The sequence below is a fragment of the Petromyzon marinus genome, chromosome 23, assembly GCF_048934315.1.
Source record: "Petromyzon marinus isolate PM22_M1 ecotype Great Lakes invasive population chromosome 23, UKy_Petmar_22M1.pri1.0, whole genome shotgun sequence".
Lineage (NCBI taxonomy): Eukaryota > Metazoa > Chordata > Hyperoartia > Petromyzontiformes > Petromyzontidae > Petromyzon > Petromyzon marinus.
The window spans coordinates 11,870,881-11,898,411 of record NC_133689.1 but is presented as its reverse complement, the minus strand read 5'-3'; the positions used below and the strand labels follow the sequence as shown (position 1 = coordinate 11,898,411).

Here is a 27,531-nt window from a genome sequence, read left to right as displayed (position 1 = left end):
AGCGAGGTAGTTGACATCTCAGCCCTGCACTGAGCACACAGTAAGAGTCTCACCGTGGCTCGGCAGCTTCAGAGGCCTGCAGATCCCCAGCAGTGGTGGTGGTGGACTCGCCGGTGGTGGTGGTGCGGACCCTGAGGGTCATGGAGATGACCCTGCCGATGGTGGTGATGGTGACCTCGCTGGTCGGAGTGGCGGTAGCCCTAGTGGGGGTGGCGTTGGCCCTGGTGGGGGTGGCAGTGGCCCTGGGGCGGGTGACGTGGGCCCTGGTGGGGGTGGCATTGGCCCTGGTGGGAGTGGCAGTGGCCCTGGTGGGGGTGGCAGTGGCCCAGGGGCGGGTGACGTGGGCCCTGGTGGGGGTGGCATTGGTCCTGGTGGGGGTGGCAGTGGCCCTGGTGGGGGTGGCAGTGGCCCTGGGGCGGGTGACGTGGGCCCTGGTGGGGGTGGCATTGGCCCTGGTGGGGGTGGCATTGGCCCTGGTGTGGGTGGCGGTGGCCCTGGTGCGGGTGGCGGTTGCCCTGGTAGGAGTGGCGTTGGCCCTGGTGGGGGTGGCAGTGGCCCTGGTGGGGGTGGCAGTGGCCCTGGTGGGGGTGGCAGTGGCCCTGGTGGGGGTGGCAGTGGCCCTGGTGGGAGTGGCGGTGGCCCTGGTGCGGGTGGCGTTGGCCGTGGTGCGGGTGGCGGTGGCCCTGGTGGGGGTGGTGTTGGCCCTGGTGGGGGTGGCAGTGGCCCTGGTGGGGGTGGCAGTGGCCCTGGTGCGGGTGGCGGTAGCCTTGGTGGGGGTGGCGGTGGCCCTGGTGGGAGTGGCGTTGGCCCTGGCGGGGGTGGCAGTGGCCCTGGTGGGGGTGGCAGTGGCCCTGGTGGGGGTGGCAGTGGCCCTGGTGGGGGTGGCGGTGCCCTTGGTGGGAGTGGCAGTGGCCCTGGTGGGAGTGGTGGTGGTCCTGGTGGGGGTGGCAGTGTCCCTGGTGGGAGTGGCAGTGGCCCTGATGGGGGTGGCCGTGGCCCTGGTGGGGGTGGCGGTGGTCCTGGTGGGGGTGGAAGTAGCCCTGGTGGGAGTGGCGGTGGCCCTGGTGGGAGTGGCGGTGGCCCTGGTGGGAGTGGCAGTGGCCCTGGTGGGAGTGGCGGTGGCCCTGGTGAGGGTGGCGGTGTCCCTGGTGGGGGTGGAGGTGTCCCTGGTGGGGGTGGCGGTGTCCTTGGTGCGGGTGGAGGTGGCCCTGGTGGGGGTGGCGGTGGTCCTGGTGGGGGTGGAAGTAGCCCTAGTGGGAGTGGCGGTGGCCCTGGTGGGAGTGGCGGTAGCCCTGGTGGGAGTGGCAGTGGTCCTGGTGGGGGTGGCAGTGTCCCTAGTGGGGGTGGCCCTAGTGGGGGTGGCAGTGGCCCTGGTGAGGGTGGCAGTGGCCCTGGTGGGGGTGGCAGTGGCCCTGGTGGGGGTGGCAGTGGCCCTGGTGAGGGTGGCAGTGGCCCTGGTGAGGGTGGCAGTGGCCCTGGTGAGGGTGGCAGTGTCCCTGGTGGGAGTGGCGGTGGCTCTGGTGGGAGTGGCGGTGGCCCTGATGGGGGTGGCCGTGGCCCTGGTGAGGGTGGCGGTGGTCCTGGTGGGGGTGGAAGTAGCCCTGGTGGGAGTGGCGGTGGCCCTGGTGGGAGTGGCGGTGGCCCTGGTGGGAGTGGCAGTGGCCCTGGTGGGAGTTGCGGTGGCCCTGGTGGGAGTGGCGGTGGCCCTGGTGAGGGTGGCGGTGTCCCTGGTGGGGGTGGAGGTGTCCCTGGTGGGGGTGGCGGTGTCCCTGGTGCGGGTGGAGGTGGCCCTGGTGGGGGTGGCGGTGGTCCTGGTGGGGGTGGAAGTAGCCCTAGTGGGAGTGGCGGTGGCCCTTGTGGGAGTGGCGGTGGCCCTGGTGGGAGTGGCAGTGGTCCTGGTGGGGGTGGCAGTGTCCCTAGTGGGGGTGGCAGTGGCCCTGGTGAGGGTGGCAGTGGCCCTGGTGAGGGTGGCAGTGGCCCTGGTGGGGGTGGCAGTGGCCCTGGTGGGGGTGGCAGTGGCCCTGGTGGGGGTGGCAGTGGCCCTGGTGAGGGTGGCGGTGGCCCTGGTGGGGGTGGCGGTGGCCCTGGTGAGGGTGGCGGTGGCCCTGGTGGGGTTGGCGGTGGCCCTGGTGGGGGTGGCGGTGGCCCTGGTGGGGGTGGCGGTGGCCCTGGTGGGAGTGGCAGTGTCACTGGTGGAGGTGGCAGTGTCCCTGGTGGGGGTGTCGGTGGCCGTGGTGGAGGTGGCAGTGGTCGTGGTGGGGGTGGCGGTGTCCCTGGTGGGGGTGTCCGTGCTGGGGGTGTCCTTGCTCTTGAGCCAGCCGTGAGCCAGCGCCTGATCCGGAGTCATCCGCAGTTCCGGATCCCACCTGGGGTAGGAGTGGGGGTGGGGCGGAAGAGGGGGGGTGGTGGGGGGGGACATGGAGAGGGGTGGGGGGGAGCGGTGGTGCAGTGGTTAGCGCTACGCTACCACAGACCCGGCAGAGACCCGGATTTCTATCCCCGCTCACAGCCACCAACACCGCTAGTGATGGCGATTATCTGATCCCGTACATGGGCCTCCTCCCCTAGGTCGACTCAGCCTCAAATGAGTACCCTGCTTTGTAGGCAACATCGCCACTCGGGAGACAAAGGCGGCCGGGCGTAATTGCTGGCCACCCACCCACTCGTGTGCTACAGTGCCGGCTGTCGTAGGTGCTTGCAAACAGCACTTGCCCCTACAGTCTATTAAGGCTATACTGGGGGGACCTTTGTCTTTGTGTGTGTGTGGTGTGTGGGGTGGTTGGGCAGGTGTGTGGGTTTGTGTGGGGTGGATGGGTGTGTGTGGGTGGTGGACGTGTGATGTGTGTGATCTGTGTGTGGTGTGAGTGGGGTGGGTGGTGTGGGTAGGTGGGGTGGGTGCGTGGTGTGGTTGTGGTTGGGTGGGTGTAGTGGGGTGAGTGTGGTGGGTGTCGTGGGTGTGCTGGGTGGGTATGGTGGGTGTGTGTGGTGTGTGTGTGTGGTGTGTGTGTGTGTGGTGGGTGTGGTGGGTGTGGTGTGTGTATGGTGTGTGTGGTGTGTATGTCGTCTGTGTGTGGTGTGCGTGGTGTGTGTGCGGTGTGTGTTTGTAGTGTGTGTGGAGTGTGTGTTTAAGTTTGTTCTCACTGCAGGCAGCATTTCACGAAGTTCATGAGCTGCGCCCCACATCCCTGCAGCACGTGGTGCAGGGGAACGCTTCCAGGGGGACGCGACCTGGAAGGCCAGTGAGGCCTTCCGAAAGGGTCTGCAGGAGAGAGACAGACCATCAACACCACCATCATCTCCAACATCACCACCATCTCCATCACCACCACCAACGCCATCTCCATCACCACCACCGCACCACCACTCTTTCTATCATCATAAAAGTACCACCACACCACCATCACTGTACCTCCACCACTGCACTACCACCACCACCACCACCGCACTACCACCACCACCATCATCATCATCACCACATGACCACCACCCTTAAACTCACCAAAGTAAGACGCCCTGTAGGGAGCTTTCTCGACCATTCGTTTGGGAGGCATGCCCAGGATCTGCTCAACAATTTCAAGGCAGAGAGACAAAGACACAGAGAGACACAGACACCAGGTAAGGCCCCTGTGTAGCTCTTTTTCAGAAGCGACCTGGCCATCACAAATGACAGCAACTTAACCAAGTGGCTGATGTCATCATCATCACATTCTACAGACACATATAGACCCATACACGTAGAGACCCATGGAGAGGCCCATAGAGACTCATAGAGACTCACAAAGACTCCTCACAGACCCATACTCAAAAAGACCCACAGAGACTCACTGAGACCCAAAGAGACCCATGCTCATATAACACCCATAAAGACTCATACTCATAGAGACCCATAGACCCACAGAGAACTCACAGAGACCCATAGAGGGATCCACAGAGACCCAGACACATAGAGACCCACATGAACCCACAGAGACCCATACTTGTAGAGACCCATACTCGGAGAGACCCATACTCGCAAAGACCCATACTTAAACTAAACTACGTTTATTGTTCCAGCTGCAATGCTGGTAAAGTGGATAGATGGGTGGGTGAGTTGGTGGATGGGTGACTAGATGGGTGGGTGGGTGGATGGGTGGGTGAGTGGGTGGATGGGTAACTAGGTGGGTAGGTGAGTGGGTGGATGGGTGGGTGGCTTGGTGGCTAGATGTGTGGGTGGGTAAGTGGGTGGATGGGTGACTCATTGGGTGGGTGGGTGAGTGGGTGGATGGGTAACTATGTGGGTGGGTGAGTGGGTGGATGGGTGGGTGTGTGAGTGGGTGGATGGGTAACTATGTGGGTGGGTGAGTGGGTGGATGGGTGGGTGTGTGAGTGGGTGGAGGGGTGACTAGATGGGTGGGTGGGTGGATGAGTGGGTGGATGGGTGACTAGATGGGTGGGTGGGTGACTGGTTGGGTGGGTGGATGGGTGGATGGGTGGGTGGCTAGATGGGAAGGTGGGTTGAGTGGGTGGGTGGGTGGGTGAGTGGGTGAGTGGGTGGATGGGTGACTAGGCGGGTGGGTGGATGGGTAGGTGAGTGGGTGGATAGGTGACTAGATGGGTGGGTGGTGGGTGAGTGGGTGTATGGGTGGGTGAGTGGGTAGATGGGTGACAAGGTGGGTGGGTGAGTGGGTGGATGGATGGATGGGTGGATGAGTGGGTGGATGGGTGACTATTTGGGTGGGTGGGTGTGTGGATGGGTGGGTGGATGGTTGACTAGATGGGCGGGTGGATGGGTGAGTGGGTGGATGGGTAACTAGGTGGGTAGGTGAGTGGGTGGATGGGTGAGTGGCTGGGTGGGTGGCTAGATGTGTGGGTGGGTAAGTGGGTGGATGGGTGACTCGATGGGTGGGTGAGTGGGTGGATGGGTAACTATGTGGGTGGGTGGGTGAGTGGGTGGAGGGGTGACTAGATGGGTGGGTGGATGAATGGATGGATGGGTGGGTGAGTGCGTGGATGGGTGACTATATGGGTGGGTGGGTGACCGGTTGGTTGGGTGGGTGGCTGGGTGGATGGGTGGGTGGGTGGCTGGGTGGGTGGCTGGGTGGCTAGATGGGTAGATGGGTGGGTGAGTGGGTGGATGGGTGAGTGGGTGGATGGATGGGTGAGTGGATGAGTGGGTGGATGGATGGGTGAGTGGATGAGTGGGTGGATGGGTGACTAGGCGGGTGGGTGAGTGGGTGGATGGGTAGGTGAGTGGGTGGATAGGTGACTAGATGGGTGGGTGGTAGGTGAGTGGGTGGGTGACTGAGTGGGTGGATGGGTGACTAGATGGGTGGGTGGGTGAGTGGGTGGGTGGGTGGGTGGATGGTTGGGTGGATGGGTGGATGGATGGGTGGGTGGCTAGGTGGATGGGTGGGTAGGTGGCTGGGTGACTAGATGGGTGGGTAAGTGAGTGGGTGGACGAGTGGATGGCTTCGTGGGTGGTTGATTGGGTGAGTGGGTGGATCGGTAACTGCGTGGCTGGGTGACTAGATGGGTGGGTGGATAACTCGGTGGGTGGGTGGATGGCTGGGTGGGTGGATGGCTGGGTGGGTGGATGTCTGGATGAGTGGGTGGGTGAGTGGGTGGATGGCTGGGTAGGTGGCTGAGTGGGTGACTGGGTGGATGGGTAACTGCGTGTCTGGGTGACTGGGTGGGTGGGTGGATAGCTCGGTGGGTGGGTGGGTAGATGGCTGGGTGGGAGGGTAGGTGTTTGGCTGGCTCGGTGGGTGGGTTTCTGGTTGGGTTGGTGGCTGGGTGGCTAGATGGTTGGGTGGGTGGGTGGGTGGATGGCTGGGTAGGTGGGTGGCTGGGTGGGTGGCTGGGTGGCTAATTGGGTGGGTGGGTGAGTGAGTAGATTGATAGATGGCTTCCTGGCTGGCCGGGCCAAGTCGGCTGGTGCCTCCCCGAGATGCCCCGGTCACCTCGATGCAGCAGGCCACGTGGTCGTTGTCCATGTCGGAGACAAAGAGCTCCTTTCTGATGGCCAGCTTGGCGACGGTGCAGCCCAGGGACCACATGTCCATGGCGCAGGTGGCCGGGTAGCCCAGAACCACCTCGGGGGCCATGTAGGGGAGGGTGCCTCCAATGCGCGACGCTGTGCGGACGACAACGACAGCATCAGGATGGGTGGGTGAGTTGGTGGATGGTTGGGTGGGTGGATGGATGGGTCGGTGACTCCCACACACATGGACAAACAACAATAACTGCCATTCGCCACTGAGTGGCTTTGATGTCACCACGACACTTGTGCCAGGCTATGTTCATGTTGAGGTCACGTGAAGTGTCAAACGCCCGCTGACAGGAGGTCACGGGGCAGACACAGGTGCCATGGGTCGACTGACTGAGACGACTAGCTGATGCACCACCTGTGCCCCCTACTGTGCCAACCTGCTGTGCTTTATCCACCCGGCGCTCCATTGTGGTTGGAGGGCGACTGCCTCCAACTGCCCAGTAGCGTCATTCACGTACCTCCTCCACCAGTCCAGCTCCCGACAGAGGGAGTGAGCGTTCGTACATTCCACATTGCCATCCGTAGTGGCTTTTTGTTGTTTCTGGAGGAACCCAGAGGGTGAGTATTCAGTCTCCTGGCTCCGCGAAATGGGGCTTGGTCAGGAGACGTCATAGACGCCTGTCCCCCCGGGGCCTCCGGCACAAGCTTAATTATATTTTTTAAATTTTGATTTAAAGCTTTCGTGACTGCAGTAATTCATATTCTTAGTTTTTTCGGTAAAGTCACATTGAAGAGAAACAACAAAATAACAAAATATATATAAAACAATAAAAAATTCTCACGACGTTTCGACCATAACTCAAACGGTCATCATCAGGTGTGTCGGTTTGCATAAATTTATTTTGAAAACTGCATATTTATTTATATATATAAAAATAACGTTTGCGTCACGCGCAACGATGGCAGTTTGCCAGGACTAGTCCATCTATTTTTTGAAAAGAGGAGGGGGGAGACGAAATTTGTTTTTATGTATGCTGTCTGAAAGGCACTGTAAGCGTGAACAATCAATCAAGAACTGAAATGATTTATCAAATCTTTCCAATGATTGCTAAGATAGAATCCATCTTCTCGGTTGAAATTGTCTCTGTGTTTGTATATGTGGATAGCCTCATGAACGAATCTCTCATGGAAGCCAGATGGCTTACAAAGAACCTCCGTCTTGGAAAAGTCAATGGCATGTGAGCCTACTGAATTAGAACAATGATCTGCTACGGCCGAGGTGTTGGTCCTACCGTGTTTAAGGTCTGCTTTATGTTCACGAATGCGGTCCGAGATATGGCGTTTGGTTTCTCCAATGTAACTACTACCACAGAGGCAACTTAGTTTGTAGACACCAGGGTATTGTATGTCCGGAATCACATCTTTTACAGACGGAACCAGATCACGGATTTTATGTAATGTGTTGAAACGGACCTGGATCTTGTGTTTATTCAAGATTTTGGAGATCTTTTTTGTGATCCCAGCAATGTAGGGTAAAGTGATGGTTTTGAAAGGCTCCTCAAGAGGGTTCTTCTTCATGGTTTGAGTGATAGCTTTGCGGATTGTATAGTCGGAGTAACCATTAGCCCTAAGAGCTTGGTGTACGTGCTTGAGTTCACTGCTTATGTGTTCCTGGTCGGATATGCATTGGGCTCTATGATACAGAGTCTTGATGAGAGAATTCTTCTGTGATGGATGGTGGTGGGAATCCGGTTTCAGATAAGCATCCGTATGGGTAGCTTTCCTGTAGACAGAGTGGCTCATTGAACCATCAGGTCTCTTTTTAATTAGGACATCCAAAAAAGGTATCTTGCCATCTATTTCGACTTCCATGGTAAATCTGATGGCTGGGTGTATGGAATTGATGTGGTCGAAGAATTTGTCTAGAGCAGGCCGGCCATGTGGCCAGATGACAAAAGTGTCATCCACGTACCTCTTCCATAAGGTTGGGCGCAGAGTGGCAGTCTGGATGGCGTCAGTCTCAAATTTCTCCATGAAAATGTTAGCTATAACTGGAGAAAGGGGGGAGCCCATTGGGGTGCCCTCAGTTTGTTTGTAGAAAGTTCCATTCCAAGTGAAGTATGTATTGGTTAAACAGTGTCTCACCAGGGGGGGTACCTCAGTGTTTAGTCCTTGATGAACCAAGTCTTCAATGATTGCAATGGTGTCAGGTACAGGAACCTTGGTGAATAAGGAAACTACATCAAAACTGACAAGCAGGTCGTCTGGGGACAGGGAAATACCCTTGATTGTTGATACCAGGTGAGTAGAATTTTGTACCGCAGAGGTGGTCTTTCCAGTGAAAGGACGCAGGATTTCAGACAAAAAACGAGCTAGTTTGTAGGTGGGGGAGCTGATAGTAGAGACTATGGGACGAAGAGGTGTATCAACTTTATGTATTTTTGGTAAGCCGTATAATCTTGGTGGCCTGGCAGCAGAAGGTTTCAACGAAAACTGTTTAGATTGATCAATTAATGCGGTTGAATCAGAAATTATTTTGTTGGTTTGTGTGACGAGGCTGTTGGTGGGATCTCTTTTTATTTTTGTATAACTACCATCGTCGAGTAATTCTTTAATTTTGTTGTTGTATTCTATTTTATCCATGATAACAGTAGCATTGCCTTTGTCAGCTGAGAGAACTACAATATCATTCCTCTTTTTTAATTTATATAATTCAAAACGCTCATCTTTGCTGAGGTTGCTAGCTGGCATCTTAGCGTTTTTGAGGGTTGCAGCGATTTCAGATCTTGCTACGTCTGCAGCGATGTGACCCAGGCCCCTGAGAGCAACGTCTACTTGGGCAATTATATCATTAACTGGTATGTGTTTAGGTGTGACTGCAAAGTTTAGACCTTTAGCTAAAACGGATTTCAGACCATCTAACTGATCTAGTTCTGTGCGTATACGCACAGAACTAGATCAGTTAGACAAGACACTCTACAAATCACACTTATCATTGACGGCAATAATGTCCACATCGGATTGGGAACATGTAGACAATATGACTGCCTCTTCAGCTGCTACTATGTCGACCAAATGTAAGGAAAACCTGATTTCCAAATTTAACCTCCTCTTAAACAAAAGACCGGACCCACACACCAAAAAGTTAGACGTTAATAAAGTCGTAATTAATCGCAGTAACAGTTCTATTTCCGATGGTCTGAAATCCGTTTTAGCCAAAGGTCTAAACTTTGCAGTCACACCTAAACACATACCAGTTAATGATATAATTGCCCAAGTAGACGTTGCTCTCAGGGGCCTGGGTCACATCGCTGCAGACGTAGCAAGATCTGAAATCGCTGCAACCCTCAAAAACGCTAAGATGCCAGCTAGCAACCTCAGCAAAGATGAGCGTTTTGAATTATATAAATTAAAAAAGAGGAATGATATTGTAGTTCTCTCAGCTGACAAAGGCAATGCTACTGTTATCATGGATAAAATAGAATACAACAACAAAATTAAAGAATTACTCGACGATGGTAGTTATACAAAAATAAAAAGAGATCCCACCAACAGCCTCGTCACACAAACCAACAAAATAATTTCTGATTCAACCGCATTAATTGATCAATCTAAACAGTTTTCGTTGAAACCTTCTGCTGCCAGGCCACCAAGATTATACGGCTTACCAAAAATACATAAAGTTGATACACCTCTTCGTCCCATAGTCTCTACTATCAGCTCCCCCACCTACAAACTAGCTCGTTTTTTGTCTGAAATCCTGCGTCCTTTCACTGGAAAGACCACCTCTGCGGTACAAAATTCTACTCACCTGGTATCAACAATCAAGGGTATTTCCCTGTCCCCAGACGACCTGCTTGTCAGTTTTGATGTAGTTTCCTTATTCACCAAGGTTCCTGTACCTGACACCATTGCAATCATTGAAGACTTGGTTCATCAAGGACTAAACACTGAGGTACCCCCCCTGGTGAGACACTGTTTAACCAATACATACTTCACTTGGAATGGAACTTTCTACAAACAAACTGAGGGCACCCCAATGGGCTCCCCCCTTTCTCCAGTTATAGCTAACATTTTCATGGAGAAATTTGAGACTGACGCCATCCAGACTGCCACTCTGCGCCCAACCTTATGGAAGAGGTACGTGGATGACACTTTTGTCATCTGGCCACATGGCCGGCCTGCTCTAGACAAATTCTTCGACCACATCAATTCCATACACCCAGCCATCAGATTTACCATGGAAGTCGAAATAGATGGCAAGATACCTTTTTTGGATGTCCTAATTAAAAAGAGACCTGATGGTTCAATGAGCCACTCTGTCTACAGGAAAGCTACCCATACGGATGCTTATCTGAAACCGGATTCCCACCACCATCCATCACAGAAGAATTCTCTCATCAAGACTCTGTATCATAGAGCCCAATGCATATCCGACCAGGAACACATAAGCAGTGAACTCAAGCACGTACACCAAGCTCTTAGGGCTAATGGTTACTCCGACTATACAATCCGCAAAGCTATCACTCAAACCATGAAGAAGAACCCTCTTGAGGAGCCTTTCAAAACCATCACTTTACCCTACATTGCTGGGATCACAAAAAAGATCTCCAAAATCTTGAATAAACACAAGATCCAGGTCCGTTTCAACACATTACATAAAATCCGTGATCTGGTTCCGTCTGTAAAAGATGTGATTCCGGACATACAATACCCTGGTGTCTACAAACTAAGTTGCCTCTGTGGTAGTAGTTACATTGGAGAAACCAAACGCCATATCTCGGACCGCATTCGTGAACATAAAGCAGACCTTAAACACGGTAGGACCAACACCTCGGCCGTAGCAGATCATTGTTCTAATTCAGTAGGCTCACATGCCATTGACTTTTCCAAGACGGAGGTTCTTTGTAAGCCATCTGGCTTCCATGAGAGATTCGTTCATGAGGCTATCCACATATACAAACACAGAGACAATTTCAACCGAGAAGATGGATTCTATCTTAGCAATCATTGGAAAGATTTGATAAATCATTTCAGTTCTTGATTGATTGTTCACGCTTACAGTGCCTTTCAGACAGCATACATAAAAACAAATTTCGTCTCCCCCCTCCTCTTTTCAAAAAATAGATGGACTAGTCCTGGCAAACTGCCATCGTTGCGCGTGACGCAAACGTTATTTTTATATATATAAATAAATATGCAGTTTTCAAAATAAATTTATGCAAACCGACACACCTGATGATGACCGTTTGAGTTATGGTCGAAACGTCGTGAGAATTTTTTATTGTTTTATATATATTTTGTTATTTTGTTGTTTCTCTTCAACGTGACTTTACCGAAAAAACTAAGAATATATATTTTTTAAATCGTACTTTTGTGGTAGTTAATTGAAGGTGGAGGGGTTACCAGCCTCTCGCACCCATCCAGAGCCCCCATTTGGCCGGTGTTGTGGTTACAACCGCCATGAAGGGAAAGGCCAATCTAAATTGGCCCTCCCCCCATGGCACTGGGGGGTAGGCCAAGTCACAGCGTTGCCGTTCGGCACCACACACCCACACACACACACCCACCCACCCAGACACACACCCACGCCCACGTAAAGGTCTGTGGGGGGAGTCACCACTCACGTTGTTGGTCCACAAAGAAGCTGAAGCCGAAGTCGGTGACTCTGACCACCCTGCTTGAATTGTTCTTCAAGAGAACATTGCCCTGGATGGTGAGCGAGCAGCAGACAAAGAGAGAGAGAGGATTAACACTACTCAGCGGGATCAAGGTGGGTGGGTGGGTGGATGGGTGAATGGGTGGTTGAGTGAATGGGTGGGTGGGTGGGTGAGTGGGTAGTTGGGTGAATGGGTGAGTGGACTGGTGGGTGGTTGGGTTGGTGGGTGGATGGGTGGATGGATGGGTGGGTGAGTGGATGGGTAGATGGGTGGATGGATGGGTGGATGGGTGAGTGGATGGGTGGATGGTGGGTGGGTGGGTGGATGGGTTAATGGGTGGATGGGTGAGTGGGTGAGTGGGTGGATGAGTGGGTGGGTGGATGGGTGGGTGAGTGGATGGGTGGGTGGATGGGTTTGTGGGTGGGTTGTTGGCTGGGTGAGTGGATGGATTGGTCAGTGAGTGGGTGTGTGGGTGGATGGCTGCGTGGGGGTGCGTTTTTGTGAGTGTCCGTGCCCCCAGTGTGCCCCCAGCGTGCCCCCAGCATGCACCCAGCAAGCCACCAGCGTCCCCCAGCGTGTCCTCCACTCACCGGCTTGATGTCCCCGTGGACAATGCCCCGGGACTTGGTGTAGGCGAGGAAGCGGACGATGCCCCTGGCGTACGACCTCAAATCGTCCTCGTCGATGCGACACTGCCCCATATCTATGAGCACCTGATGGAGGCTCTTCCTGCGATGGGGAGACAGCGGCAGCGACGTGAGGTGACGTCAGGGTCTCGGTGGATTTCTGTGGGTGTCTGTGTGGATGTCTCTGTGGGTCTCTGTGGGTGTCTCTGTGGGTGTCTCTGTGGGTCTCTGTTGGTCTCTGTGGGTCTCTGTGGGTCTCTGTGGGTGTCTCTGTGGGTCTCTGTAGGTGTCTCTATGGGTGTCTCTGTGGGTCTCTGTGGGTCTCTGTGTGGTTGTCTCTGTGGGTCTCTGTGGGTCTCTGTGAGTGTCTGTGTGATTCTCTGTGGGTCTCTGTGATTCTCTATGGGTGTCTCTGTGGGTCTCTGTGTGATTGTCTCTGTGAGTTTCTGTGGGTCTTTGTGTGTCTCTGTGGGTCTCTGTGGATATCTGTGGGTGTCTCTGTACGTGTCTATGGGTCTGAGGGTCTGCGGGTGGTGATGGTGGTAGGTGGGTTGTGGTGGTGGGTCGGTGGTTGGGTGAGCGGGTTGGTCGGTGGGTAGGTGAGTGAGTGAGTCAGTGGGTGGTGGGTGAGTGAGTGGATGTGTGGTGGTGGTAGTGGTGGGTGGGTGGGTGAGTGGGTGGGTGGGTGAGTGAGTGAGTGGGTGGTGGGTGGGTGGATGAGTCGGTGGGTGGGTGGATGACTGGGTGGGTGAGTGAGTGAATGAGTGGGTGTGTGGTGGTGGTGGTGTTAGTGATGGGTGGGTGAATGAGTGAATGAGTTGGCGAGTGGTTAGATGAGTGAGTGGTTGAGTGAGTGAGTGAGTGGTGGTGGTGGTGGGTGAGTGAGTGGGTGTGTGGTGGTTGTAGTATTGGGTGGGTGAATGAGTGGGTGAGTGCGGGAATGAGTGAGTGAGTGGGTGGATGAGTGAGTGGGTGGGTGGATGAGTCGGTGAGTGGGTGAATGAATGGGTAAGTGCATGAGTGGGTGGGTGGGTGAGTGAGTGGGTGGATGAGTGGATGAGTGAGTGAGTTAGTGAATGGATGAGTGGGTGGTGGGTGGTAGTGGGTGAGTGAGTGGGTGTGTGGTGGTTGTAGTATTTGGTGGGTGAATGAGTAGGTGAGTGCGTGAATGAGTGAGTGGGTGAATGAGTGAGTGGGTGGATGAGTAGGTGAGTGGGTGGACCAATGGCTGAGTGCATGAGTAAGTTAGTGGGTGAGTGGCTGAGTGGGTGGGTGGGTGAGTGAGTGGATGAGTGGGTGGTGGGTGGGTGAGTGGGTGGATTAGTGGGTGGGTGAGTGAGTTCCTGGATTAGTGGGTGGGTGGATAAGTGGATGGGTGAGTGGGTGAGTGAGTGGGTGAGTCGGTGGGTGGATGACTGGGTGGGTGAGTGAGTGAGTGGGTGTGTGGTGGTAGTGGTGGTGGTAGTGATGGATGGGTGAATGAGTGAATGAGTTGGTGGGTGGTTGGATGAGTGAGTGGGTGGTTGAGTGAGTGAGTGGGTGGTGGTGGTGGGTAGTTGTAGTATTGGGTGGGTGGATGAGTGGGTGAGTATGTGCATGAGTGAGTGGATGAATGAGTGGGTGGGTAGGTGGGTGGATGAGTCGGTGAGTGTGAATGAATGGGTGAGTGCATGAGTAAGTGAGTGACAGGGTGGGTGGGTGCATAAGTGGATGGATGGGTGAGTGTGTGGGTAAGTGGGTGTGTGGATGAGTGGGTGTCTGGGTTGGTGAATGGGAGAGTGAGTGGTTGTGTGAGATTATGCATACGTGGATGGGTGGGTGTGTGGATGGGTAAGTGGGTGTGTGGGTGGGTGAATGGGTGGGTGGGTGGATGAGTGGGTGGGTGTGTGATTATGGGAGTGGTGGCTGGGTGGGTGAATGAGTGGGTGGGTGGATGGGTGAGTGAATGAGTGAGTCAGTGGGTGGGTGAGTGGGTGTTTGGGTGAGTGAACAAGTATGTGGGTGGGTGAGTGAGTGGGTGGTTGAATGGGTGGATGAATGTGTGGATGAGTGGGTGGGTGGATGAGTGGGTGGGTGGGTGAGTGAGTGAGTGGTGGGTGGTGGTGGTGCTTGTGGTGTCCGTACTTCAATAGCTCCATTACGATGCATTTGTGTCCCCGGAAGTAAAACATATCCATGACGTTGACTACGTTGTAGTCCACGTCACTACGGACCGTCTGGAGCTCCATGGACATCCGCAGCTCCATCATCTGGTGCGCTTCGACTGTTAAGCTGTGATCGAGTGAGAGGTAGACAGAGAGACAGAGAGACAGACAGACACAGAAAGAGACAGAGAGAGACAAGTTCAGCACTTAACTGGTTGTGTGTTGGAGAGTAAACTCAATTGGTGGGAAGTGGGTGGTGGCAATGGGTGGTGGGGAGGTGCTGGGGGTGGTGGTGGGTGGGTAGTGATGGTGGGGAGAGGAGATGGTGGTGGTAGTGGAGGACGGTGGGTGGGGTGGTGGTGGGTGGGTGGTGGTGGTGGTGGTGAGAGGTAGTCATGGGTGGGTGGGTGGGCGGGCGGGTGGGTGGGTGTACGGTTGAGTGATGAAGAGTCACGGCAAAGTTGCAGGCAAGGACGTTCAGCCCTAGTTTGTTGCTGCTGCCGCTGCTGCTGTGACTTCACAGCCAGGAGCAGCCTCATAATCTCTGTATTGTTGTTTGTTTTTGTTCTTGGTTTGTTGACTGCACAGCTGCCCCAGGGTACCACTCACTTGGTGGGAGAGGCGAGGATCTTGAGCGCCACCAGAGTCTGCGTCTTGTGGTCGAGACACTGCACGACCACGCCCTGCCCGCCCTGCCCGATCTTCCTTCCCAGCTCAAATCGGTAGTTGAAGTGCTCGTGCATGACCTGCAGGGGGTCACCAGGGGGGGGGGGGAGGTAATCAGGGTCGGGAGGGTCATGGGGAGGTCACGGGAAGGTAGTCAGGGTGGGGGTCAGGGTGAAGTTGGTCAGGGTGGGGGGTCCCGTGGATCTCTGTGGGTCTCTGTGGGTCTAGGATCTATGTGTGTCTCTGTGGGTCTCGGTGGGTCTCTAAAGGTGTCTCAGTGGATCTCTGTGGGTCTAGGTCTCTGTAGGTCTCTATGGGTCTCTATGCGTGTCTCTATGGGTGTCTATATGGGTCTCTATGGGTGTCTCTGCTGGTCTCTCTGGGTCTCTATCGGTGTCTCTTTGGATATCTGTGGGTCTCGGTCTCTGTAGGTCTCTATGGGTGCCTCTGTGGGTCTCTATAGGTGTGTATGTGTCTCCGTGAGCCTCACAGCGATTTAGTTGTGGGTCTCGATGGGTGTCTGTGGGTGTCTCTGTGGGTCTCTATGGGTGTCTTTGTATCTCTGTGAGTCTCATAGGGATGAAGCTGTGGATCTCTATGGGTGTGTCTGTGGGTCTCTATGGGTTCCTCCTGGTCTCTGTGTGTCACAGGGATGTAGTTGTGGGGCTCTATGAGTGTCTGTGTATCTGTGTGTCTCCCTGAGCCTCACAGGAATGTAGTTGTGTGTGTATGTGTGAGTCTGTGTGTCTGTATGTCTCTGTGAGTCTCTATGGGTCTAAATGGGTGTCTATGGTGTTTCTATGGGCCTCTATAGGTGCCTCTACATCTCTGTGAGCCTCACTGGGATTTATTTGTGGGTGTCTATGGGTGTTTCTCAGTGGCGGGCCGTGTATTTTACACCTAGGCCTTCAGTGCTATCCTCCCGCAATTAAACCGCCTTCGAATAACCTCAGCATGACACTAGGGCTATAGGCCATTGGTCATTCGACATAACCACCCCATATTCACAGTTACAGTAACCTTTATCGAGTAGAATACAGTGTTTTAACACGAGGCTCGACACCTATGAGAGTTACAATACACTAATTGCAGAGACATGAATACATGGTGACTGAAACCATAAAGGATGTACCACTATTACGCAGACTGACAGTATGATGCATCACAAATAGACATCGCATAGCCCAAATCAATGTCATTACCAAAGAAACAAGAACAAACTCACAACAACCAGTCACATTTACCCATACTACCACCAAGCAAGCAAAAATGCCGTAAAACACAAATAACACAATCAGGATTCAACAGGCTTCCCCACAGAAAAAACTAAAATCTAAATCACTACATCGAAAAATCTAAACGTCACTAAAGAAAGTTTAAATAAATATTAGATGATGCTACATTATGTGCTAGCTAGTTTTACTTCAGTTAGCTAACTGGCCCTCCGATCACGCCAACCGAAAAATGCTAACGTAGGCGGTTAGGCCAGCGAGAAGGCTCCGGCGTGTCAAAGAATACGCCAAACATGGCAAACTCCAAATCTGATTAGTTAAAGAATATAATAATAATAATAAACATCGTCCCCATTTGCTTCAACAGCAGAGGGGATTCATCCGACATTCTGAAGGCCTCGGGATAAATTTTTCACCCGGAGAGGCGGAGACAGCACAGGAAAATCTGATTGAAATGTATTAGATGCACTGGAAGCAGCACAACTGAGGGAGAGAGTAGCAATGAAATGACGTTAACAGACTGATGGGAACGAACTTTGTAAAATACGTATAGCATTAATGAAGATATATATTCAATTATAAAAATATAATCTTCTGATTCTGACAATCTCTAGGCCAGCAGAGAAGGCCTTAGTGGCCTTAATGGCCCACCTCTGGTGTCTCTATGAGTTTCTATGGGTCTCTATGCGTCTCTATGGGTGTCTCTGCATCTCCGTGTGTCTCACAGGAATGTAGTTGTTGGTCTCTATGGGTGTCTCTGTGAGGTCTCTGTAGGTCTCTATTGGTATCTCTGTGTCTCCGTGAGCCTCACAGGTTGTGGGTTTCTATGGGTGTCTATGGGTCTCTATGGGTGTATCCACATCTCTGTGTGTCTCTGCATCTCTGTGTGTCTATATATGTCTCTGTGGGTCTCTATGGGTCTCTATTGGTGTCTCTGCATCTCTGTGTGTCTCTGTGAGCCTCACAGGAATGTAGTTGTGCTCTTGGTCATCGTAGCCATGGTTCCAGATGCCGCCTCGCGACGTTTCATCCTCGCCATCGTCCAGAGTAAAGTACCAGATCTCGTCCATCGTGGTGAGTTCAAGCTTCTGGCGCTCGGTGAGGTGAGGCTCGAAGAGAGCCAGGATCGCTGCGGACATGACAACATCATCAACAACATCATCATCATCATCAACAACAACAACAGCAACAACATCATCAACAGCAACAACATCTTCAACAACAGCAACAACATCAGCAACAACAGCAACATCAATAGCAACAACAGCATCAACAACAATAGCAACGACAACGACAACAACGACAACAACATCAACAACATCAACAACAGCATCAACAGCAACAACAACAACAGTAACAAGAATAACAACATCCACAACAGCAACAACAATAACAAAAACAACAACATTGACAACATAAAAAACAAGATCAACAACAACTTAATCTAGAAACGAATTGTCACGTACACACACACACACACGCCGGGGTTAAGGCACCACACCACCCCACCCAAGTGGCTGGGATCATCGGCGCATGGAGACCGTAGAGTCTATGGAGTCTATAGAGACCATAGAGATCCACAGAGAACATTGAGACCATAGAGACCCATAGAGTCCATAGAGAGCCATAGAGACCCATAGAGTTCATAGAGCCCATAGAGACCATTGAGACCAAAAAGCCCCATAGAGACCATATATACTCATAGCGTCCATAGAGTCAATAGAGACCCATAGAGTCCATAGAGTCCATAGAGACCCATAGAGAACCATAGACACCCATATAGACCCAGAGACCATAGATACCACAGAGATTCATAGAGACCCACAGAGACCCATAGAGACCATAGAGACCCATAGAGAACAGAGACCCATAGAGACCCTTAGAGACCATAGAGACCCACAGAGACCCAGAGAGACCATAGAGACCCATAGAGCACATAGAGACCCATAGAGACCCACAGAGACCCATACAGACTACAGAGACCCATAGAGACCATAGAGACGATACAGACCCATAGAGAGCCATAGTGACCCATAGAGATGATAGAGACCCATAGAGACCCACACAGACCCACAGAGACCCATATAGACAATAGAGACCTATAGAGACCCACAGAGACCCACAGAGACCCATATAGACAATAGAGAACTATAGAGACCCACAGAGACCCACAGAGACCCATATAGACAATAGAGACCCATAGAGACCCACAGAAACACACAGAGACCCATATAGACCCATAGATACCCTTAGAGACCATAGAGACCCACAGAGACCCATAGAGACCACAGAGACCCATAGAGCACATAGAGACAATAGAGACCCATATAGACCATAGAGACCCACAGAGACCATAGAGACCCACAGAGACCTACGCAGACCCATAGAGACCCATACTCATATAGACGCATAGAGACCCATACTCATATAGACCCACAGAGACCCAGAGAGACCTATAGAGACCCACCGAGACACACAGAGACCCATATAACCAATAGAGACCCATATAAATGAGAGACCCATAGAGACCCATACTCATATAGAAACAGAGACCCACAGAGTCGCATAGAGACCCATACTCATAGAGACCATAGAGACCCATAGAAACCCACAGATACCCATAGAGACCATATAGACCCACAGAGACCCATAGAGACAATAGAGACCCATATAGACCATAGAGACCCACAGAGACCTACGCAGACCCATAGAGACCCATACTCATATAGACCCATAGAGACCCACAGAGATACATAGAGACCCATACTCATATAGAACTATAGAGGCCCACAGAGACCCATACTATTATAGGACCATAGAGACCCAAATAGACCCATACTCTTATAGGACCAGAGACCCACAGAGACCTATACTCATATAGAACCATAGAGGCCCATAGAGTCCCAACTCTTATAGAACCATAGAGACCCATACTCACATAGAACCATAGAGACCCTTAGAAACCCATACCTGTATAGAATTATAGAGACCTATAGAGACCCATACTAATTTATAACCATAGAGACCCATAGACACCCATACTCATAAAGAACCAAAGAGACCCACAGAGACCCATACTCATATAGAACTATAGAGACCCATACTCAGATAGAACCACAGAGACCCATACACATAGAGCCCTATGTAGATCTACAGACTCATGTAGAGTCATAGAGACCCACTGAGACCCACAGCAACCCATAGAGGCCCATACTCAGAGACCTATGGAGATCCAGAGACTCATATAGAACCATAGAAACCCACTTAGACCCACAGAGACCGGTATAGACTCGCAGAGACTCAGAGAGACCCATACTATGGGTGTCTATGGGTGTCTCTGTGGGTATCTATGGGTCTCTGTAAGTCTCTATGGGTCTGGGTCTCTGTGGTTATCTGTGGGTCTCTATGGTCTGGGTGTCTATGGGTCTCTGTGTACATACAGTTAGGGAAAAAAGTATATGATCCCCTGCTGCTTTTGTACATTTGCCTATTGACAAAGAAATGACCAGTCCGTAATTTTAATGGTAGCTTTATTTGAACAGTGACAGACAGAATAACAACAACAAAATCCAGAAAAACGCATGTCAAAAATGTTATAAATTGATTTGCATTTTAATGAGGGAAATAAGTATTTGACCCCCTCTCAATCAGAAAGATTTCTGGCTCCCAGGTGTCTTTTATACAGGTAACGAGCTGAGATTAGGAGCACACTTTTAAAGGGAGTGCTCCTAATCTCAACTTGTTACCTGTATAAAAGACACCTGTCCACAGGAGCAATCAATCAATCAGATTCCAAACTCTCCACCATGGCCAAGACCAAAGAGCTCTCCAAGGATGTCAGGGACAAGATTGTAGACCTACACAAGGCTGGCATGGGCTACAAGACCATTGCCAAGCAGCTTGGTTAGAGGGTGACAACAGTTGGTGCGATTATTCGCAAATGGAAGAAACACAAAAGAACTGTCAATCTCCCTCGGCCTGCGGCTCCATGCAAGATCTCACCTCGTGGAGTTGCAATGATCATGAGAACGTCTTCTTGGTTCTTTCGGTAAAGTCACATAGAATGGGGATAAAATAGTAATAATAAAAATGAAATAAAAATAAAAATTCTCACAACGTTTCGGAGGCAACACAAGCTTCCGTCTTCAGGTGACTGTCCACCAGGTGACTGTCCACCTGAAGACGGAAGCTTGTGTTGCCTCCGAAACGTTGTGATAATTTTTATTTTTGTTTCATTTTTATTATTATTTTATCCCCATTCTATGTGACTTTACCGAAAGAACCAAGAAGATGAATCCCTGCAGTCACGAAAGCTTTAAATCTAAATCATGAGAACGGTGAGGAATCAGCCCAGAACTACACAGGAGGATCTTGTCAATGATCTCAAGGCAGCTGGGACCATAGTCACCAAGAAAACAATTGGTAACACACTACGCCGTGAAGGACTGAAATCCTGCAGCGCCCGCAAGGTCCCCCTGCTCAAGAAAGCACATATACATTGCCGTCTGAAGTTTGCCAATGCACATCTGAATGATTCAGAGGACAACTGGGTGAAAGTGTTGTGGTCAAATGAGACCAAAATGGAGCTCTTTGGCATCAACTCAACTCGCCGTGTTTGGAGGAGGAGGAATGCTACCTATGACCCCAAGAACACCATCCCCACCGTCAAACATGGAGGTGGAAACATTATGCTTTGGGGGTGTTTTTCTGCTAAGGGGACAGGACAACTTCACCGCATCAAAGGAACGATGGACGGGGCCATGTACCATCAAATCTTGGGTGAGAACCGCCTTCCCTCAGCCAGGGCATTGAAAATGGGTCGTGGATGGGTATTCCAGCATGACAATGACCAAAAACACGGCTAAGGCAACAAAGGAGTGGCTCAAGAAGAAGCACATTAAGGTCCTGGAGTGGCTTAGCCAGTCTCCAGACCTTAATCCCATAGAAAATCTGTGGAGGGAGCTGAAGGTTCGAGTTGCCAAACGTCAGCCTCAAAACCTTAATGACTTGGAGAAGTTTCGATTTAAAGCTTTCGTGACTGCAAGGATTCATCTTCTTTGGTTCTTTCGGTAAAGTCACGTAGAATGAGAATAAAATAATAAATTGATAAAATAAAATAACACAATAATATTCTCACGACGTTTTGGCCACAACACAAGCGGCCTTCATCAGGTGAAGGGATGAGACTGTCTGGATAAAAGCGCTGGAGTGAAAAAGCTCTGCTCAGATCGCGACTTTTAAGCTGTGTGAGAAGAAACAAAGTGCCTTGACAAAGGAATTAGCATAGAATTTAGCATTTAAATGGCTGAGTGATTAGCTTGTGACTGCTCACAGAAATGGCTATGTTAAAGTTAAAGCATACACATCCGCAGAGGCACCCCTTGACAAAGGAATTAGCATAGAATTTAGCATTGAAATAGCTAAGTTAAAGCATACACATCTGCAGAGGCACCCCTTGACAAAGGAATTAGCATAGAATTTAGCATTGAAATAGCTGAGTGATTAGCTTGTTACTGGTCACAGAAATAGCTATGTTAAAGTCAGAGCATATACATTCACAGAGGCACCTAGTACAAATCAAACAGAATTTAGCATTGAAATAACTAGGTGAATTTAGCATTGAAATAACTGAGCGATTAGCTTGTGACTGGTCACAGAAATGGCTATTTTGAAGTCAAGGCCTACACATCTGAGATATTCACAGTAACTGGGTATACACTACAAAATATAATGAATACTATATAGTGAACCAATAAAAAACTAGTGTATACCCAGTTACTGTGAATAGCTCAGATGTGTAGGCCTTGACTTCAACATAGCCATTTCTGTGACCAGTCACAAGCTAATCACTCAGTTATTTCAATGCTAAATTCGCCTAGTTATTTCAATGCTAAATTCTCCTGTTTGATTTGTACTAGGTGCCTCTGTGAATGTATATGTTCTGACTTTAACATAGCTATTTCTGTGACCAGTTACAAGCTAATCACTCAGCTATTTCAATGCTAAATTCTATGCCAATTCCTTTGTCAAGGGGTGCCTCTGCGGATGTGTATGCTTTAACTTAGCTATTTCAATGCTAAATTCTATGCTAATTCCTTTGTCAAGGGGTGCCTCTGCGGATGTGTATGCTTTAACTTTAACATAGCCATTTCTGTGACCAGTCACAAGCTAATCACTCAGCCATTTCAATGCTAAATTCTATGCTAATTCCTTTGTCAAGGCGCTTTGCTTCTTCTCACACAGCTTAAAGGTCGCGATCTGAGCGTGGCTTTTTCACTCCAACGCTGTCCTCCAGACAGTCTCGTCCCTTCACCTGATGAAGGCCGCTTGTGTTGTGGCCGAAACGTCGTGAGAATATTATTGTGTTATTTTATTTTATCAATTTATGATTTTATTCTCATTCTACGTGACTTTACCGAAAGAACCAAAGAACACTTGGAGAAGATCTGCAAAGAGGAGTGGGACAAAATCCCTCCTGAGATGTGTGAAAACCTGGTGGCCAACTACAAGAAATGTCTGACCTCTGTGATTGCCAACAAGGGTTTTGCCACCAAGTACTAAGTCATGTTTTGCAGAGGGGTCAAATACTTATTTCTCTCATTAAAATGCAAATCAATTTATAACATTTTTGACATGCGTTTTTACGGATTTTTTGCTGTTATTCTGTCTCTCACTGTTCAAATAAACTTACCATTAAAATTATATACTGATCATTTCTTTGTCAGTGGGCAAACGTACAAAAGCAGCAGGGGATCAATTACTTTTTTCCCTCACTGTACGTATCCATAATAGAGGTTTTTGGGTTAGATCGCGTAAATATATAAATGTGTCGTTAAAACCCACCACCACCCGACACAGCCAACTAGTAAGGGTTGTCACGGAAACAGAACATGGCAATTCGTCACTAGTACAGCACACTCGTGTGTTGGGGAGCCAAGCCACAACATTTACAAACTGAGTATGACGTTTCACCAGTAATTACAACTAGCTGCATCAGGCAACAGCCAGATTGTGGAGAAGTCTTACTCTTTCGTTCCTTATATAGAGGCGTAGATGTGTTGACCACCCTTCTGCGCTCTTGCACAATGTGGTGGGGGGGGGGATTACTGAGGCAACGTACATTATGCATGTGCTTTATGCGAGCCCTTGGAACTTGTCCATCGTGTCTATTGTGTTTATGAAATAGCCCTACCAACGGTAATCCCTTTTGAAGTACGCTGCCCTTTGTAGGCATGCATTTAAATAATGTATTATTTGATGAATCGCTTCCGTGCAGCACTAAGGCAGTAGCTATCCGAACGGTTAAAGTTATTTTGATTTCTTTCAATTTCGATAGATTATCTAATTAGTCTTGGCCAGTTGGAGCTAGTTTTGCACAAAACTTCAACATGATCAAAATCAATTGAGTGTCCTTGTTGGCACGCATGTTATGCTACTGCTGACAGTTGCATTTGGGATAATTTAATATTTCTCTGACGTTCTTTTAGACTCGTGCTGATCATTCGTCCTGTTTGCCCAACATAATATTTACCATACGTGCAGTTAATCCTTTCGACACCTTCTGTTGATAGCTTCAGTAATACATCTTTTGTACCAGATATTAAATTCTGTATTTTATTTACTGTGCCAAATCTGACTCGGATGTGTTGTTTTTCCAAATATCTGGCTAGTTTATCAGTTACTCCCGCAATGTATAGTATTTTGATCGTTTTAATTACTTGGGCAGTTTCAATGCTCTTGTTATTTGATTTGGTTTTGGTATTCAATGGCCTGTTGATTTGTGCATTATTGTGACCGTTCACTTGCAGCGTTTTTTTAACATGTTGAATTTCACTTCTCAGACTGTCACCATTTGGCACTTTCTTAGCTCGATGAATGAGCATCTTGATAAGAGCAAATATCTGTGCGGGGTGATGGTTTGACTCTGCATTCAGATAGGCGTCAGTATGTGTTTTCTTTCGGTAAACACTGTGTTATTTTACCATTTCTACCTAGTCCGAGCAGAATATCCATAAATGGTAGAGTTCTATCAGCTTCCGCTTCCATGGTGAACTGGATGGATGGGTTTTGTGAGTTGAGATGATTTAGAAATGCGTTCAGTGTATTTTTGCCATGTGGCCAGACCACAAATGTGTCATCCACATATCTAAACCAAGCAGATGGTTTTAGCGTGCTTGAAGCTATTGCGTTTGTTACATACATATGTTCAACTTATTACACACCGTACGTAGCCAACCGTACTAAGGTGTGAGTCTCTGTGGGTGTCTCTATGGGTCTCTAGGGGTCTGGGTGTATGTGGGTCTACGGGTCTCTGTGGCTCTCTGTGCGTATCTGTGCATCTCTATGGCTGAATCTGTGGGTCTCTATGGCTCTATGGATGTCCCTGTGGGTGTATCTGTGGGTCTCTATGGGTCTGCATGTCTGTATGTCTATGGTTCTATGTGGAACTCTATGTGTCTGTGTGTCTTTATGAGTCTATATGTGTCTAAGGGTGTCTCCATGTGTGTATGCATCTGGGTCTCTCTGTGGGTTTCTCTATGTGTCTATGGATGTCTCTGTGTGTCTCTATGGGTGTCTCTGTGTGTCTCTGGCTTTCTATGTGTGTCTCTATGTGTCTATGAAGGTTTCTGTGTGTCTATGAGTGTGTTTCTGTGTCGATGGTCGTCTCTGTGGCTCTCTTGGTAAAGCGGTCACTGCATGGATTTTCTCTCCGGGTCTTCCGATCTATTCCCACTTTCCCCATTTAGGAATCAACAATTATCCAAGTGTGATTTGGCTGCTGCTGTGCCTTTCCACGTGACGATGATGACTATATCAGTCCACTTGCTTGAGCTGCTTTCATTTGAGCTGATATCATTTGTTTGACTTTCATGATGTTGCTGTTGCTCTTCTCTCCTTTCTCTCTCTGCTCTCTCCTCTCTGTTTCGCTTTCTCTTACCTTCAGGTGATTTGCTGCGAATTATTGCGCTACCAGAGGTCAGCGCACTCCACATATTGGCAGACGTAGGCTGACTCCTGCTCGGTTCATTTTCGCTCGTCTACACACACGTACAAAAACACACGTACACACACATTCACACTCATATAGATACGTACACACATATACAAACATACATATGCATACGTGTGGGTGGTGTTCGTATGTATGGGTGGTGTGTGTAAGTGTGGGTGGTGTTCATAAGTGTGGGTGGTGTTCCTAAGTGTGGGTGGTATTCGTAAGTGTGGGTGGTGTTCGTAAGTGTGAGTGGTGTTCGTAAGTGTGGGTGGTGTTCATAAGTGTGGGTGGTGTTGGTAAGTGTGGGTGGTATTCGTAAGTGTGGGTGGTGTTCGTAAGTGTGGGTGGTGTTCGTAAGTGTGGATGGCATTCGTAAGTGTGGGTAGTGTTCGTAAGTGTGGGTCATATTTTTAAGTGCTGGTGGTGTTCGTAAGTCGAGTGGAGGAGGCCACGCGTACCGCCATGGCGTTGATTTTCAGAGTAGCGTTGCTGTGCTGCTTAGATTTCACGGCTTCTCTGTGTGAAGAATGGTGGGGGTGGTGGAGAGATTCACAACACAGACTCACATCATCACCACAGACTCACTTCATCAACATAGACTCAGATCATCAACACAGACTCAGAAGATAAACACGGACTCACATCATCAACACGGACTCACTTTATTCATAGACTCAGATCATCAACACAGACTCACACAATCACCACAGACTCACTTTATTCATAGACTCAGATCATCAACACAGACTAACTTTATTCATAGACTCATCTCATCACCACAGACTCACACCATCACCACAGACTCACTTTATTCATAGACTCAGATCATCAACACAGACTCACTTTATTCATAGGATCACTTCATCAGCACAGCCTTACACAATAACCACAGACTCACTTTATTCATAGACTCACCTCATCACCACAGACTCACATCATCACCACAGACTCACTTTATTCATAGACTCATATAATCAACACAGACTCACTTTATTCATAGGCTCAGATCATCAACAAAAACTCACACAATCACCACAGACTCACTTTATTCATAGACTCAGATCATCAACACAGACTCACACAATCACCACAGACTCACTTTATTCATAGACTCAGATCATTAACACAGACTCACTTTATTCATAGACTCACTTCATCAACACAGACTCACACAATCACCACAGACTCACTTTATTCATAGACTCAGATCATCAACACAGACTCACTTTATTCATAGACTCACCTCATCACCACAGGCTCACATCATCACCACAGACTCACTTTATTCATAGACTCAGATCATCAACACAGACTCACTTTATTCATAGGCTCAGATCATCAACACAGACTCACTTTATTCATAGGCTCAGGTCATCAACACAGACTCACATAATCACCGACTCACTTTATTCATAGACTCAGATCATCAGCACAGACTCACCTCATCACCACAGACTCACTTTATTCATAGACTCAGATCATCAGCACAGACTCACCTAATCACCACAGACTCACTTTATTCGTAGACTCAGATCATCACCACACACTCACACAATCACCGACTAATATTATCACCGCGGATTCAAATAATCAATACAGACTCGCATCATCAATACAGACTCACATCATCAATACAAACTCGCATCATCAATACAGACTCGCATCATTAACACAGACTCACATCATCAACACGGACTCACATCATCAACACAGACTCACATCATTAATACAGACTAACTTCATCAACCACAGACTCACAAGATAAACACGGACTCACATAATCAACACAGCCTCGCATCATCAACAGAGACTCACATTATCAATACAGACTCACATCATCAACACGGACTCACATCATCACTACAGACTCAATTCATCAACCACAGACTCACAACATAAACACAGACTCGCATCATCAACACAGACTCACATCATCAACACGGACTCACATCATCAACACGGACTCGCATCATCAACACGGACTCACATCATCATTACAGACTCACTTCATCAACCACAGACTCACATCAACACGGACTCACATCATCAAACAGATCCACATAATCAACACGGACTCACAACATCAACTGAGAGTCACGTACTCACCTCTTCGAGTGTTATCGCTTGGATCACGACGACGATGAAGAGAGCAAGGTAAAAGGGCTGCCGCCTGCTTCGCACGCGTCCAGAGTTATGATGACGCTGCCCCGCGACGTCACGTAACCCCGCCCCCAAGTCTA

The 27,531-nt window shown here is 49.8% G+C and overlaps 1 protein-coding gene across 1 annotated transcript; it reads right to left on the bottom strand.

Moving 5' to 3' along the window:
• Positions 1–200: 200 nt before the first annotated feature.
• LOC142905339 (dual specificity tyrosine-phosphorylation-regulated kinase 2-like) lies at positions 201–27,487 on the bottom strand. Its single transcript, XM_076068892.1, has 13 exons — positions 27,398–27,487; positions 25,750–25,807; positions 25,235–25,334; positions 17,262–17,425; positions 15,008–15,144; positions 14,379–14,525; positions 12,219–12,357; positions 11,596–11,677; positions 5,940–6,112; positions 3,500–3,560; positions 3,142–3,259; positions 1,349–2,366; positions 201–242 (listed from the first exon to the last, which is right to left on the bottom strand). Exons 2-13 carry the CDS (start codon positions 25,753–25,755, stop codon positions 201–203), a joined length of 2,187 nt encoding a protein of 728 aa, XP_075925007.1. The 5' UTR covers positions 25,756–25,807; positions 27,398–27,487.
• Positions 27,488–27,531: the final 44 nt, after the last annotated feature.

What these genes read in the sequence shown, in the direction of transcription:
- LOC142905339 (XM_076068892.1), bottom strand. An exon ending in TCCACGGGGACATCAAGCCG is followed by an intron (nt 11,678 to 12,218) that starts GTGAGTGGAGGA and finishes CTCACCATCCAG; the next exon opens with GGCAATGTTCTCTTGAAGAA. An exon ending in ACGTGGCCTGCTGCATCGAG is followed by an intron (nt 3,561 to 5,939) that starts GTGACCGGGGCA and finishes ATTGTTGAGCAG; the next exon opens with ATCCTGGGCATGCCTCCCAA.